The 16,503-nt window shown below is 41.0% G+C and overlaps 1 protein-coding gene across 6 annotated transcripts in view; it reads right to left on the reverse strand.

Moving 5' to 3' along the window:
- DENND1A (DENN domain containing 1A) overlaps window positions 1-16,503 on the reverse strand; it is a 544,738-nt gene that overhangs the window by 216,704 nt on the left and 311,531 nt on the right. For all 6 annotated transcript variants that reach the window (XM_030817797.1, XM_012509181.2, XM_030817794.1 and 3 more), the window contains one exon: window positions 12,499-12,544. In XM_030817797.1, coding sequence (XP_030673657.1) covers window positions 12,499-12,544 — 46 coding nt within the window. The remainder of the gene's footprint in view (window positions 1-12,498; window positions 12,545-16,503) is intronic.

The raw sequence follows: 16,503 nt of genomic DNA on the forward strand, positions 1-16,503 counted from the left end.
TACCAGAGCACAGATGCATTATGAAAATTAAATAATGAGCATAAGGTGTCTGGCAGTAGTTCAAAATAGCATCCATCCAAATTGAAACAATAAAACTTGAATTTAAGAGTTTCACTGGGAGTGTGAGGGGATGCTGATTCCCTAGTCCCCAAATGGTTTGGGGTCACTCTATCATAAAATAGGACCTCATTCCTCCCACACAACTGCCACTTGCCATCATTCATTCATCACTAAGCACCGCAAAGCCCGACTCCCATCTCCACCTGCCTTTTATTTGAAATGCCAATTTTTAAAGAGTGGAGAGGTTGGAAACCCAATTTAACAAGCACGCTGAAACATTGTTTATTGCCCCCATAAACATGGCTTAGTGAGAATTACGGACTTAATCAGAGTGAACTTATCTTGCGGTGAAAAGGAACACTTCAAATTTCAGAAATGGCACCTTCACTGTGAAAATCTCTTAACTTTTCAAACAAACTACAGGGGGTCTTAAACATATGGGCAGTAAAGGGGCAGCCATTACTTTGATTTGTCCTACCCAAGAGCCAAGGAGCCCTCACAGTCCTTAACAACTTTAAGATCTAGGAAAAATATTTAGAAAATCATATTCAGGAGACATGTCTCTAAAAGCACCCAAAAGGTCTGCAGAGCGAGAAGTGAGACCTGTATAGCTGCTCTTGGGGTTATTCAAAAGGATGGGCCCTAGGGTCATTAGACAGGGGCTATTTAATAAGCAGCAGCAGTGAGAAAGTGCACCCCTCCTCCTGAGTAAGATTAAACATTTAGCAATAGGTAATATTTTACTGATCTGCTTTTCAGAAGAGAGGTGCTACACAAATCTAAAAGGCTGCTAAATGGTTTGTGTGGTCTTTATTTATAAACCTCCTCCCTCCTGCCGAGGATGAGGTCCTGTGAACCCCAACTTCCCAATCCGAGGCTTCATTAATGCTGCTCTGATCATTCCAGGGAAGGTTTTCATAAAGACGCCCCCATCTTGCAGAGAATGTACCAGCCTGGCTGCCAGAGGCAGGAAAGGCAATAGATATAAAATTTTATTATTTCAATGCCCCAGTAGCAGCCAGGAGGACTTAATGAAATCGCCAAGATTTACAATCTGAAATAGCTATTGCACAGACAGATACAGTTAAGGGAGCTGAGCCCTCTGACCTTTCAACCCTTTGATCTTCACTCGGCAGGTGGCCTGGAGCCCCCTCCTGGGCATCTTCCCTCTCTTCCGACACTGCCAAACCTTGATGTGCAATAAGCCTGACCCTACACAGGTGACTCTCCCGGTGCTTATCACCAGCAGCTGCTGCTAATGGCACGGCCAAAATCACTCTGAGGCAGAGAAGGGGAATATGCTGTGCAGTGTCCAAATGGTGCTGAAACAAGGCTCAATAAGTCAGTCCCAAGTCCAGTTGTGCAGCAGTGCATAATGATGTCATTACCCAAAAGTATCCTTAGAAAATGGAACTCTGATCTCCCCTGATTTATACTTTGAGTTGGGGGAGGGGGGAAAATCACCTTTTGAAACTCAATCACAAATCTCAAAAAAAAAAAAAAAATCAACCCCAAAGTCCCAAATGCATCTCTCAGAACTTCCCCAAAACCATGTGCAGCAAATTTATACCAGCGAAAATCTAAACAATTTTTGGAAACCTAAAATTGACTGTTTTCAGTTCCATGAAATTTCATTTAAAAAACCCCATATGCCAAAATGTCCAAATTCTCTTATTTTTAAAAATTGGGATGACATCCAAAAATCATAGCTATCTTTTTCTTTCTTTCTTTTTTTTTTCCCCTTCTTCTAAAGCTAGGGATGGGTAGTGTGCATATGTACTTATCAAGCTTCATAATTTAACCCATTCGGTCAGTACAAAATATTTGCAGTTAAACGCTGAAGAGGGAGGATATAAATTTATTACCCTGGATCTTTGGAAACAATGGACTCCTAGGCACCAAGGTTTAGCAGACATTATATTTGGCTAAGGAAGTGTCAGGAGTCTAGGCACAGCTCCAGTCTGCACCTTTTAGCTTTTGTCAATATTTGGGTTTATGGAGGGAAGGATTTTAGGCAAGACACATAAACCACTCTCAGGGATGTTGTTAACTTCCAACCACAAAACAAAACTTCAGTGCCACTGTTCATCATACTTCAGAAAAGACCCCAGCCAATGCCTTTGTTTCTAAACAAACATAGAATGGTGGTCCCAAGCTTTACCTGCAAAGGCCTGAACTTAGATCATACATGTTTGAATCCAATAGCCAAAGAAAAAACCTACTTCTTCTGTAGCCTAAATGGCATATATCTTAAGTATCCAACTTTAAGTTCATCTTGAAATCAGCTGAGAATCAAACAATATGTAAAGAGAGATCTATGGACTCCATTTTTAATCACACTTTTCTCTCTGGATGTTTAACTTTACTACAGAGAGTAGTGTGTGGAGAAATTAGTTTAGCAGGGGGGAAAAACGCATGGTTACTACATCATAGTTTGACCACTTTGTACAAAACGACTGCTGAGCTATCTTCTTGAGATGCCTATTGGAAATATTTTATTTATAATAATAGCTACCAGAGGGTGATGGCCTAGCAATGTTCATGGCACTTCGGTCATATTATTTCTAATTCTCATCACTTTATGGCAGGTGTCCTCATTTTGCTGATGGGGATATTAAGGCACACACCCACAGAAACTCAGCGACTTGTCCAAATTACAGAGAGATAAATGGCAGAGGTGGGATTCAAACTCAGGTTCACTGACTGCTCAAAAAGCCCATGGTCCAGCCACATTCTCCCCAACAAAAGCAAAACACGAACAAACAGAACAAGAACATGCATTAATTTGTGCAGAAAATGCCGGTTTTCAGCTTGCTTACACATTGCCCTGGCCCATTTAACGGCCTTCCAAATCAATTATTTTAGGTCATTAAGAGGAAGTTTAATTTGGTTGACAAACACCCCTACTGTGGTGACCTCACATATCAACAACAAATGTCTGATGGTCACAAACCCATACCATGAGTCGGCTGAGCATGGTGTTAAACAAAACCACATGTGCCCAGATTTCAAGTGGGATTTGTCTAGGCCAAGGGTACGGCTCTTCAATCATCACACTGCTGGTCTCTGAGCTCCCACAACGGCCCCGCCCCAATCACTTGCAAGGAGTTTATGAAGTCAACAGTCCCACGTGGCCGGGCTCAGTTAAAAAGTAAGTTTAAGCTAATGTCAGTTTTGAAAAAGCCACTTATTAGAAAAATAAAAACAGAGGCTGAAAATGGAAGGCAGAGTCAATCTTAGGTAGATAAATCTTTTAGTTTCTTTGTAAGGGAAAGAGATCAATTTTACACCTATATAATATTGATAATCACTTCCATTTATTTGGCACCCACCATGTGTCAGACACCAGTCTGAGTGTTTTCATGTACCTTCTTATTTATTCCTCATTGAAAACTCCTATAAAATGGGGCAGCTACCTATTTTACCAGTGAGGAGTCTGGGGCTCAAAGAGGCACCTTAACATACCCATCTGCAAAACAGGGGCACCTCTCTCAAAGTGGTGGCAATTAGAAATTACATGGCCAAAGTGGCATGCACATTAGTAGACCCTCATTCAATGGTCAAGATTATTATGTACAGGTGTTTCCAACAGGAATCTTTTAAGAGGATAGCAAAAGTGCAGTTTTGTGTAAAGTGGTCAAACTGTGTGATGTAGTAACCATACCCTTTTCCTCTGAGAAACTGATTTCTGATTTAAACAAAGGAGTTTGTTTAGGCCAGGTGTGGTGGTGCACACCTGTAGTCCCAGCTACTTGGGATGCTGAGGCAGGAGAATCGCTTGAATCCAGGAGGCGGAGGATGCAGTGAGCTGAGATGGCACCACTGCACTCTAGCCTGGGCAACAAAGCAAGACTCCATCATAAAAAAAAAAAAAAAAAAAAAAAAGGTGCTTGTTTAAAGTGACCTAGTAGTGGTGAAACTAGAATATGAACCCAGGTCCATATGACTCCAGTGCCCATGAGCTCTCTGTTACACAGCCCCCCTGCTCACTGCCCACTGCTCCTTACCTCAATCTGGCAGGAATTTGACTTATTCAAGCTTCTCTTGGTAACAATTTATAAACTTTTAAGTTTTCTCTGAAGTCAGTTTTAACATTGCTAAATGCAACCTATATATAATGACATAAATGATGATAGGAAAATACAAAAACAAAAGCATCAATGATGGTTTCACATTTTTTACTGGGATTCTCCTCATCATTACTGAGTTTTTCTCATCTGTAACAGAGGGCTATTCCCTCTCACGTGAGAATGTTTCCATCATGACAAGTTAGACTGAAAACGTACTGGCTGCAAGAGATACTTAACTCAGCCAGAAGTACTTGTTCTCTTTGATTACATAAATTACTACTGGAGCTTTAAATTGTTTTATATTAACTAATTCCAACATTAGGATAAGTGGCATTTGAGATTCATACTCATTTTAAAAGCAAATGCTTACTGTGAAGAGGAGACAACTTCTAAGGGAAATCTATCCGCTCAATCCAGGGCCTTCCTCAAGGCCTAAGGTGAGCAGAGCCTGCTGTGTTTGCAGTAGGAACCTTCTGGATGGTATGAGACTCATAAGTGATGACTGTGCATGAGAACACATAGCATGCTAAGGAAATTTCAGGGCCGAGCCACTGTTGAATTATCTTTTTCTTTACAAAATAAAGCAATCTCCATCCAGGGTTTCACTGACTTAAACTTTGCCTCTTATTTTTATACTACTAACTAGGAAGATGAATGTTTGGCATAGTATTTTTAAAAAGCTCTTCATATTTGATTTAATTGAATAAGCTATATCAGTTAATTCTCACAAGTCTTTTATATGGATAATATCAATTTAATTTTACAAGTAAGAGTGGAGACTTGACGAGGCCAAGTAACCAGGTTCCAGTCAAAGTATACTCAGAGCTTGTCTCTGGAGGAATATGGGGCCGCCAGCTGTAAGCCCTCCTTTCCCCTCCTCACCACAATCCCCAGCACACAGCACTGAGAAGGAAAAGCACAGGACAGGTGGGGACTCTGCCCAGGACTAGGGTGGCACAGGCATAATCCACATGGCCTGATGGGAGGGTACGCAGATCAGAGGTGCTGATAAACCCCTTGCAGCTGAAGGCCTGGGTACAAATTACAGTCATCCCTCAGTATCTGAGGGGTTCCAGGGCCCCTGTGGATACCAACATCTGCAGATGCTCAAGTCTCTGATACCAAAGGGTATAATGTTTGCATATAACCAATGCACATACTCCTGTATGCTTTAAATTGTCTCTAGATTACTTACAATACCTAATACAATGTAAATGTTAAATAGTTGTGATACTGTATATAACAACTATTATACAACAATTATACAAATATTATACAAAAATAGCCAATACCATATTGGCTTTTTAATTTATATTCTTTCATATATTTTTTTCCAAATATTTTTGATCTGTGGTTGGATGAATCTGTGGACATGGAACCTGTGGATGCAGAGGGCCAATTGTATTTTACCTCTCAGAGCCTCAGCTTCCCCATCTGCAAGTGTGAATATCTCCTACTTCGCAGAGAGTGTCTGAGGAATGCTCAAACATGAAAACAGGTCAAGTCCTCAGCACAGTGGTTGGCAAGTACTCAAAAGATGTTAAAGTCTCCTCCAACCCCTTCCCTTTCTTGCCATGAGCCTATGAATGAAACTATCAGGTGAGATTTTTCATGCAAATATCACTTTTTATTTCATTTTATTTTGAGACAGGGTCTTTGTCACCCAGGCTGGAGTACAGTGGCACAATTATGGCTCACTGCAGCCTTGAACTCCTGGGCTTGGCTTGAGTGATCCTCTTGCCTCAGCCATCTGAGTAGCTGGAACTATAGCTGTGTGTCACCACACCTGGCTAGTTTTTGTTGTTGTTGTTTTTTTAATTTTACGTAGAGATGAGGTCTCACTGTGTTGCCCAGGCTGTTTTTTAATAAAGCAAGAATATGATCACTTGACACTAACAAATGTCACATGGAACATCTCTATTCTTGTGAGGACACATATACAAGTCACCATTTATACCTGGATGTAACTATGGCTCAGAATTTTGCATCAATTGCAGCATTAACAAATGTGAACTACATCTTACTTCTGTCTACATGTGGAGTCATACAAAGAAGCAAAATGATACAATGGTAAACAAGAAACACTCTTCTTTACTCTGTTTAAAAATAAATATCAAACAAAGAGAAAGGAACAAAGCATGAAAGACTTTCTATGCCAGGGGAAAAATGAAAAGAAAAAACTAGTTAAAATAGTGCCAACTCAATTGACAGAAATTCCAGTTCTTTGAAATGTAAAGGAAAAAAATCCCCATTACTTTCCCCTTGCCTGTAAATAAATGAATCCTATTATTTTGTGTAAAAGCTTCATAGTTAAATTGGGAACCTCGTTGTAGACACAGACAAATGTGGCCTCTGGATCCCAGAGACCAAGATGAGCTTTGATTTGGCACCTGGATGCTGTCCGCTGAATGGCGGCTCAGTGCTGTTTTAAGCACTTGTATATTTGCAAAACCAGGCTTCTAGGGACCCATGGCTAAGCATTCCTAGGTAAAAGATGGTGAAACCAGCAGAATGCCAGAAGCTCCCCATGCACCCATCACACACCTCTTGAAATTGCATTAGAGGGGAGAAGCAGTTGGGGGCCCACCAACTGGTCCCTGGGTCACACTCCCCCTGCTCCTACTGCCTTGCACTACCACATAGTACATAAAATACATTCTTACCCTTAAACTGAGGTGTAGAAAGAATAACTAATTCATAAAAATTACTTGAAAACAGAGAAGAAAAGACACAATCTAGTAAAAATGGTGCTAATACTTTGAAGAAAGCCATCACCACAAACACCTCTGTCACAGCTTGGTAGCAAAGAAACCATGTAGAAGGTCAGGTTTGGGACACTGACCCATCTGAATTTTATGTACATGTTTTTGATGTGTAATTTCCTTAAGAATTACCTTGATCTTTGCAAATATCAATTTACTTTATTAACATGGTTAAGTGGTTTCCAAGCATTTTATACGGAAGGACTGTGTTTCTAATGGCCCAGAAGGAGAAGACCTGACCATGTCCCTCCTCTATTTACACCCTTCAACGGCTCTCCATTGCCCTATAAAGTTCAAACTCTTTACTGCAGCCTCCAAGGCCCTGGATGGGCTGGGCCTGGCCTGCCTACTTCAGCTCATGCTCCTATCAGAGGCTGAACTACTCATATCTCCTGGAAAGCCCCCTTTGCCTACACCTATGTCTTTGCAGATGCTGCTCTCTGTTCCCTGGTTTACCTAATTCTTACATTTATCTGCTAGGTTTCAGTGTGGGCATTCTCTTCCTCTGAGAAGCATTATTCTCAAGGCTAGGGTCAGCATCTCTCCTTCCAGAGCCTACAGCATCCCAAATTCACTACAATTACTTTACATTTTTCTGCATCTGGTCTACACACAACCCTGTGAAGGTGGAGATTATATCACATTTGCCATTTTTATACAGAGCTCCTAGTATAAACATGGTGCCACGTACACAGAAAGCTTTCAGAACTCTGTTGCAGAAAGGAATGTATATTGTGTCCCCACCACATGCCAGACACTGGGACATGCTGTCCGTATACAGGACTCAGCTCTTAGGAAGAAAGTAAGACACAGAAAGATGAAGTATCATGGCTGTAGTTAGCACAGCAGGGAAGTGGTCAAGCAGGGGTTTGGAAGTACAATTGTCAAATTCTACAGAAGTGTCACTCCCAAGCCTGGTACTGTGCCTCTGCATTGCAGACCAGGAGAAAACGAGGCAGGCACAAACCAATTGTGTTGAAACTGTCTTTCCCTAGGACATGAGGATGATGATCCTGGGAACCCAAGAGCTCCTAAAACACAGTTTCAAAGCCATCAGCTTAACAATGGAAACAGCTTGAAGGCCACTAAAGAAGTAAAACCAGCAAGGATTGCTGACCTTTGTTGAGCTCTTTATGTGCAGGAACTGTGCTGGGCATCTGATAGGCATTATCTCACTGGATCCTCCCAGTGATCCCATAAGGGAGACACAGCCATTATCCTCAGTTTACAGGTGAGAAAATAGAGACTCAGAGGTCAATTACCTTGCCCACAATCAAGTAAGCAGGAAGTAGGGGTGTCACATTCTAACTGCTCTACTTCACTGCCTCTGTGTATGGGTGTAACTTCATTTACAAGCCACCTGAGCCTCTGTCTGGAACTGTCATTGCTGTCACCTTTCCCTTCTCCTTCCTGACCATCCCACCACCAAGAAGGATAGAAAATACCTTCTGGATGCATCCCTCATGTCACTCTGAGGTCTGCACACAAAGCACTGTTTGTGAGGCTTGATGAGGAAGGTCTTCATTTATCAAACAGGAGAAGCACCATCGACCAGACATGACCTGGCACCTGCTACCAGACACGGCACAGAAGAGGGGCTGCATAAATGTCTCTTGAGCTAAATTGAGATCGCTTGAATGAAAGGACAGTCACTGTGGAATCTGGCCGTGTTTTGGGATTTCCTAGCTGCCAGCTAACATGATCATTCTCTCCAAGAAGAAACTAGGTCTATGCCAATACCCTTGGCTATTCTGCTAACATGCCACTAGCCTCAGATTGCTTAAATGAGAGAGAGACTATAAACAGGCAGAAGGAGAGAGAAGAATGGCGATCAGGTATACACTTGTCACTTTGGGAGGAAGGCAGACTCTGTAAGGTGACTAGGTTACCATTTAATGGCATCCTGTAAGAGCATGAACCAGAATTAGGTCTTTCCCCAAAATAACCTTTTTAAAAATAACAATGCAAGTTTGTAATTTATATTTCTTTTTGTGCAACAAATTTGAGTGTCATAAAAATGGTTAAAAAGTCTTCCTATGGTAGCTTTTTCTAAACTTTTATGAACATCTGCCACATTCATTTGAAGTTTAAAAAATTCTGGCACATATGCAAAGGCATAATAAGGTGCCTATAGCTTTCAAGAAAAAATAACAAGACAGTCAAAAATAAGCCTTTTGCTGAATTGCCAGTAAGAAAACTAGTGTAGCGAGAGGAGATGGGCCTTCCTGAGCACCTTCCGTAAACAGCTTTCCTTTGGCCCCAGGTCTGAGCTACAGGTTCCTGCAGGAAACTGCCGGAGAAGCATCCCTTTCACCTGAAGGGTACAATCGAACTAGATAAACCCAATCAGAAAGCACAACTAGGGCATTCGGAATCTGAGCTGAAATTCCAGGGAGGAGGTCAGGAGACTGAATTCTAAGATTCAGTAGTTCACGGCTGCCCTACACACTCAGGAAACACTTCTTTGTTCAGAAAGTGTCTTGGCTGGTTTCAAGAGTGGGGCAACTCCCATTTTTGTTTTTATTTTTGTGCTGACTACACAGGAGTTCAGCACAGCAAACTCCTCCCCAGCCTCCGTCAATCAGCAGGGCTAAGATCTATCTGGGCCAGTGCTTCCTAAGCCTTCTCCCTTAACGCCCTTCAAAGACTGAGCAGAAGAGACCCGCACCCATTCATGTAAGTGCAAAACTCTGTCCCAAGTTTCAGCTGCAAAAGGTATGCATATTTTACACTGCATGTTTTACTACAAAAGGCCTTATTTTAAATTACTTACAATTATATAAAAAGTAAAAAATTCACTTCCTGCACCTGTAAGTAAAATTATGGCATTGGGTTGCCTGAAAACAGTGATGCCTATTAGAGGGCTTCTAAATGTGCTCCAAATTACAGCTTTCCAAGCATTCACTCAACGCTTCTTTTCACAAAGCATTTGCTCAGAGAATATCACCTGTGTGGTATCCTGTTAGGTGCTGAGGACACCACAGTGAATGGGAACAGTCCTTGTTCCCAAAGAAGTCATGCTCCAGGGGATGATGGAGAGGGACAAGGAAGCAAACAGCTATTATTCAGAGCAAGAGGCACCATAAGTGAAAGAAGAAAACAGAGCAGGAGGACTTCTTGGAAGAGGTGGAGAAGGGCAGGGCTGATGCATACAGAGGGGTGGGAATGTGGATATGTTTAGGGATCAGCAGGAGCATAAGCTAACATGGGTCAGTGACCAGGCAGAAGGCTTGACAGCAGCGGAGAGACTGTGCAGAACCCAGGGACTGTGTAGGGGAGGCTGGAAGGCTCCTCCTCAAGCATTATGTAGTCCATGGTTATCAAGTGACCGGCTGGAGGGCAACCCATGCAATGTTGTGACTATGCACTGAACTTTATATTCATCTCCATACCTCCAGGACCTAGCAAAATGCTTGAAACATAAGAGGCCCTCATGTTGTTTATCAAATGAATAAGGCTTTTGCAAGAATCCAAGAAAGCAAAGAAAGTGTCAATGAAGGCAGTGAGGAAAGAACAAGGCGAGAGACGTTTTAGAGCTTTGAGTATTTAGAGAGGATGAGGAAGAAGAGCATTCAGGCATGATCAGTGTGTCCCATTTAGGTGCCATTGAAGGCAGTAGTGCCATTCACAGGGACTAGGAACAGTGGAAGGGGAGTGGAGTGGCTTAGAGAGAGAGAGAGAGAGAGACAGAGACAGAGACAGACACGGAGACACACACACACACACACACACACACAGAGTGTGGGTGTGCACGCGCAGATAATAAATTGGGGAAGACTGGGGGAGACATCTGTAGTACATCCAGGTGAAATCCAATTGGCACTTTAAACTTTGGACCTGAAGTTCAGAGAGAGGCAGACCAGCGTTAGAATCCCAGCTGAGTCATTGACATTGACCTAGTAGCTGAAGCAAAAGGCCTTAAACAAGGTGACTAGAGGGCAATAGAAAAGAAGAGAAAGACAAAACTAGAAACTTGGAGAATGCTGAGGCGCTGGGACATAAAAAGGAATCTGAAAAAGCCTGTGCTGGAGCAGTCTGGAAGGCAGGAGGAGAGGCAGGCGGGAGGGAACTGTGGACTCCGATAGACCAAATAGTCATTATATTAGTGTTTCAAACTCTACAGCAATTGGCACTAACGGTCCATTGGAAAGTATTTACTTTGAATTTCAATTTTTCATACGGGAGCTTTGAATAGACCCCCAAACTTGACAAACAAAGGTAAAACACAGAAGAAATCTCTTCAATCTGATCTAAATACATCATCCCAGATAGTCCATAAACTGTGTACTGTATGTGCTTAGGGCTGGGTGATGACAAGGAGGAACTGTTAACAGAATGTAGGAGCCACATGGCCGGCCTGTCAAATTAGAAATTTGAGCAGATTTCTGTGGTCTATTTTGATCAAGATTCTCAATGTCAAACAAACAGGTTTTTCAATAACCAACTTCTTTCATTTTCGTAAGCACAATAGCACAGTGTGCAACAGTTAGTGAAGCAGGTGGTCCTCGTCGACGTGAAATGAAGGGAACAGAAGAAGAGAAGTAGCACTTCCTTCAAGACATGCAAAGCACCACCGCAGACGGACATGGCTGTAGATTTTCCCTCTGAGAGCTTATCTCCTGTGCAACACAGGCAAGCACCCTCCCCATGCCTCATTTTGCTCTAGTACAAATTAAAACTCTCTCCTGAGGAGGAAAGGGCTTAGAGTACATGTCTACAAACTAATGACACTTACAAAAGCACAGAAAAGTCCTTTAAAAGAATTGCTATCTAATTGGTACAGCCATACAGAAAGCAATCTGGCATCCGATGCATAGCTTTGACCAAGCATTTCTACTTTAGGGGTTCTATGCTAAGGAAATGAGGCAAAATGCAGATAAAGCCTTATGCATAAAGATCTTTGCTGAAATGCTATTTATAATAGTGAAAAATTATAAACAACCTCAGTGTCCAAGAGTAGGAAAACAGTTACGTTGTGGTATATCCAAATAGTGGGAATGATAGGTGGCAAATTAAAAATTATTACTGAGAGTAGATAAAAACATATAGTGATTCCCAAGCCATGTTAATTAAAATAAAGACACAAAATTATAAAGTATATCAATTATGCATATTTATACAAAACATATATTTAGAGAATAAAGACCAAGAGGGAGATTAGTAAAATGCTAACAATGGTTCAATCTGGAATAATGGTATCGTGCATAATTTTAATTTCCTTCTTCATGATTCTATACACATTTTATATCACATTTACTACAATGAAGAATGCAATATTGCTATAGCGATTAGAACAAACATTTTGAAAAGCAAATCATCTCCCTTCCCTCGTTCAAACCCTTAAAGAACCCTTTCCTCCTGCCTCCTTGACTCTCACTCCCTCAACCCGTGAAAATCCACAGTCTCTCGGCAAAGTGGGAAAACCCTGAAAACAGAGCCCAGTGCAGAGCGTCCAAACTGAACGCTCAGCTTTGTACACTGGGAGGTGCTGCTTCGGCACGCTCCCACGTGCAGAGCTGTGACTGCTGAGACTGGGTCTCTCCACCGCCACACAATGAAACAAAGACCCAGGTAGAGCCATCTGGGGAGGAAAGAAGCCAACTTACCTCCATTAAACTTAAATGGATTCCTATGAGGTAGGGCATGGGAGCACTGTGAAGAGAAACAGAGACACACAGCTGCTTTAATGTCTGTTGCTTCTGACAGAAAATTACAGATGGTTCACTATTTGAAGAAAAACTGTTTTAATAAACGTATGCATACATTTCCTTTCACAACAAAAATCCTAATATGACATTTTGTTCCCAAACCTAGAAACTTCAGGAGAATTTCAAAACGTGGGCGGCATTGGAAACAGCATGGGTAGCAGGAAGAGCATCAACCTTGGTATTAGCCCCTAAAGAGCAGCTCTGCAACTGCACAGCCTCAGTTGCCTTATCTTTAAAATGGAATCCTGGATTCCAGCCAGCACGTTGTTATTAGAATCAAAGAAAATATACGTTAAATGATCAGCAGAGTTCTAATACAGATGGGAATGATTATTGCCATGATTACAACACAAAAAGGAGTTAAGGTTGGATGAAGGGCATAATGTGTTTCAAAGAAGAATATGTTGTATTTGCTGCTTCCTCTGTCATCAAGAGATGTGATCTAACTGTCCATTCTGATTGGACAAAGTACTTGGAGAGCTGCCAGCAAGCATCTCCTCCCCAGTTGCACACATGCCATCCCATGACACTATAATTCAGAAAGCCTCTGCCAACTGCTTCATTCACGGAGCCACGGGTTCCCTAAGTCAGTGACTGAGCAAAGGCATGAGAACTCAACTCCAGTGGGTTTAAAACCTGGGCATTTTGGATACACCGGTTCTGCCGTTGATTTCAGGGGTCGGTGTGTATGTGTGTGTGTATATACATTATCATTTATGTTACCTATCAATAACAAATGTGCTAGACATTATATGAGGAACTTTAAATTCATCTATTCTAATCCACAAAACAACTTTGCAATACCCATAGATACAATACCCATTTTACAGAGAAGGGACTAGGCCTAAAGAGGTTAAATCACTTACCTAATACCACAAAACAAAGTCAGTGGTAGACCTGGGATTTGACTCCCAAGTATGCATTTCTTCCTTTGTGCCACACTGACTTGGTAATATAGAACTTGAAATCCCCAAGCTCACTCCCCATGCAATGCTTTCCTTTGGGTTAGGGGAAGGAGGTCAAGGGATAGCGAGGAAGGGTGTGATTGGCAACTTTTCCATCTGGCTCTGTAGTATGGGATATATTCTATGAAATGTGCAGATGGTATTTTGTGAACCTAGAGAAAAGATACCTGACTCAGACTGGGGTGACCAGGTACTTTTCTTCTGGGGCAGCTGGTAGAGTAGAGGTGGATGGACAAGGATGGCTCTTTGGGGACACAGTTGGAGAAACAAGGAGTGGTAAGTAATGAGACAGGAGAGGTTTGCTTCCAACTGAATACTAAGGAGTTTAGGCTTTATCCTGAAAGCAATGGATAGGCAAGGGAGGTTTCTAAACATCACATATATATTTTTAAATTGCTCAAACATTTAAAAATAAGAAAGGACACAATTCCTTCATTACCATTCAACAAATAAAATTCAAGCAAAAATCCTTTCTTTCCCCTTTTCCCCAGAATATAAAATGTCTTCCTTACTACAGATCTCAGCAGTAATATAATATGTCTTGGGAACATGTAAAACAGACTTGAATATTTGCAGCTGAGTTTGCTAACTATTCTAGAAGACTTTTGTATTTGATAATAGCTAAAGAAAGAACTATACACACAATCGCAGTGAAAGTGGAGTTGTCTTTTCTTCTTCTTCTTTTTTTTTTTTTTTTTTTTTTTTTTTAGGTATCTGCTGTGTGCATTCAGCTTCTCTTTGCTTCTAGGGGCAAGGAAATGCCCTGTGATATTTTTTTTTCCCCCTTAAACTGTAAACCATTAGTTTAGCTGCCAGCTACACAAACGCTCAAACTTCCCAGTGTGCCTGGCTCTGCTGTCCAAGCTTTTTCCAGTGTACACTGAAATGAATGTGTTTCTAATTAAGTAGCTTCAGGAACACGACAGCTTCAATGTCAAAAATACAAAGTCTGAACCCTGGCAGGAAGTCTTAAGACTGCAAATGTCTCATCTAGTGGAACCTTGCCTAATGTAATGAAAGGAAGCAGGAAGAGTACACATCCAGAAAAATGGCCACTTATTAATGTGACCAGAAGCACAGCCTAACACACAGAAGGGAGAAAGCGCAAATCCATAATATTTAACTAAATCTTATCACCCTTCCCATCTCCTACATTTAATCATGCAGTTGACCAGTGACCATGGGTTTTAACCAGAATTGTAGAACTGAAATTCCAACAAATGAGTTAATATACAGAAAAAGACATTCAAATGGCTGAAAATAAATATGTATAGCAAAACCCCTCTGTATAACTTAACCATAGGATCTTATGTATGCAGACTTTATGCTATGCCCTTTTGTCCTACAATAAAAATCAATGATACCCTGAAAGGAAAAAGGGACCTCATGGAAGAGACTGAAGATGCAAGAAAGGGCAAAATGGAACTCATTCTTCAAGCATCTTTAGATAGGCATTTTTTAAAGCCCAATAATTTTCCAAAGAGTAATTATGGCCTATCATAGAAATGTAGTTTTCTTAGCCAAGTATTGTTAGAACTGCAACAGCTCTGTATTTAGAAAATATTTAAAACACATTTATTCTGAAATCATAGCAGCTCCATGTTTTGTATGAATGCAAATTTGGACAAATACCTTTTACATTGTCATCATTTACGTACGAAGCCTCAGATACTTCCCTGAATCTACTGCATGTTTGCTCTGCAAATATATAATTACAAATTCCAAGTGGTGAGAGGGAGAGGGAAGAAAAAGAAACCCAGAATTTCCTGAACATCTCAATGTGGTACTTATCCAATTGGGTAATTCTAGGTACAGTCTGAAAACAATTTCTATTCTCACTATATCTCAATAATTATTGTAGCTACTGACTCAGTTTCTTGGAAACCTCTTCTTTGTCTTTTTATTTTTAAAAGAAATGTTTGGGGAGAAAAACACCTACCCATGATTATATTATCCTAACACAATTACTTTTTCTTTTGCATTCCTTTCTAATACTGGCTCACATTAACAGCTTTATATCTTTGAAATTATAAAGTGCATACCTTGTTTTATTTTCTCATTGGCTACATGAACATTTCCCAGATTGTTCTATAATTTTCGTGATTATTAAAGACTGCATAATATTCCACCAAATATGGATGTATCATAATTTATCGAATGCTATCCCTAGAGTAGACATTAAGTTGCTTCCAACTTTTCACTATTATAAGTATCACTGTGATAAAAATGAACACCTTCATGTTGCATGAATTCCTAGACACCGAATTACTAAAAATTAAAGGACAGGGCTGTTTTTTATCTTGTTATATCCTAGCAAAGCGTTTTCCAATAAGGCAGTACCTGGCCTAGCAGAAATCTTTCAGGATTGTTGTAGAGATTAGAGACAACCTCTGAGGTACCTGGCACAGCAGCAGCACATGGTAGGGTTCTCTCTGAGCCCCTGGCATGGCTGGCACCATTGAACCCACTCTCCTATTACCCACAGAATGGTTTCTTGTTCCAGCCCTGGTTCTGTAGGATACCCGCTCTAGGATACCTGGTAAACTGCTGGTAAGAATGGTCAAGATGCCATGAGGAATGGGAGGTGCTTGACAGGCACACATCATCTCTACACATGGATTTCTGACTCCCAAGCACACTCTTGTCTCCTGGATACTCACTGAGTTCAGGAGGGTTGCTTATCACTCTCTTCAGGAGGGTGCCTTTCCTTTCTAATGTACCACCAATAATGGAAAAACTATCAACGAAACAATGGTTCATGACTTTCTGATCACTTGGACACATTTTTAAAAACCTCTTATCACTCTTGAGCATACATTAAAAATAAAACATAGCAAAATAAATTGGGTAAGCTATTTAAAAAAAAAACTTCTTCATATTCAGAATCCAACACATTTGAATCCTTTTCTAATTCAGAGGCATAAACGTCCATGTTTTT

Source organism: Nomascus leucogenys, chromosome 8 (assembly GCF_006542625.1).
Source record: "Nomascus leucogenys isolate Asia chromosome 8, Asia_NLE_v1, whole genome shotgun sequence".
NCBI classification, from domain to species: domain Eukaryota; kingdom Metazoa; phylum Chordata; class Mammalia; order Primates; family Hylobatidae; genus Nomascus; species Nomascus leucogenys.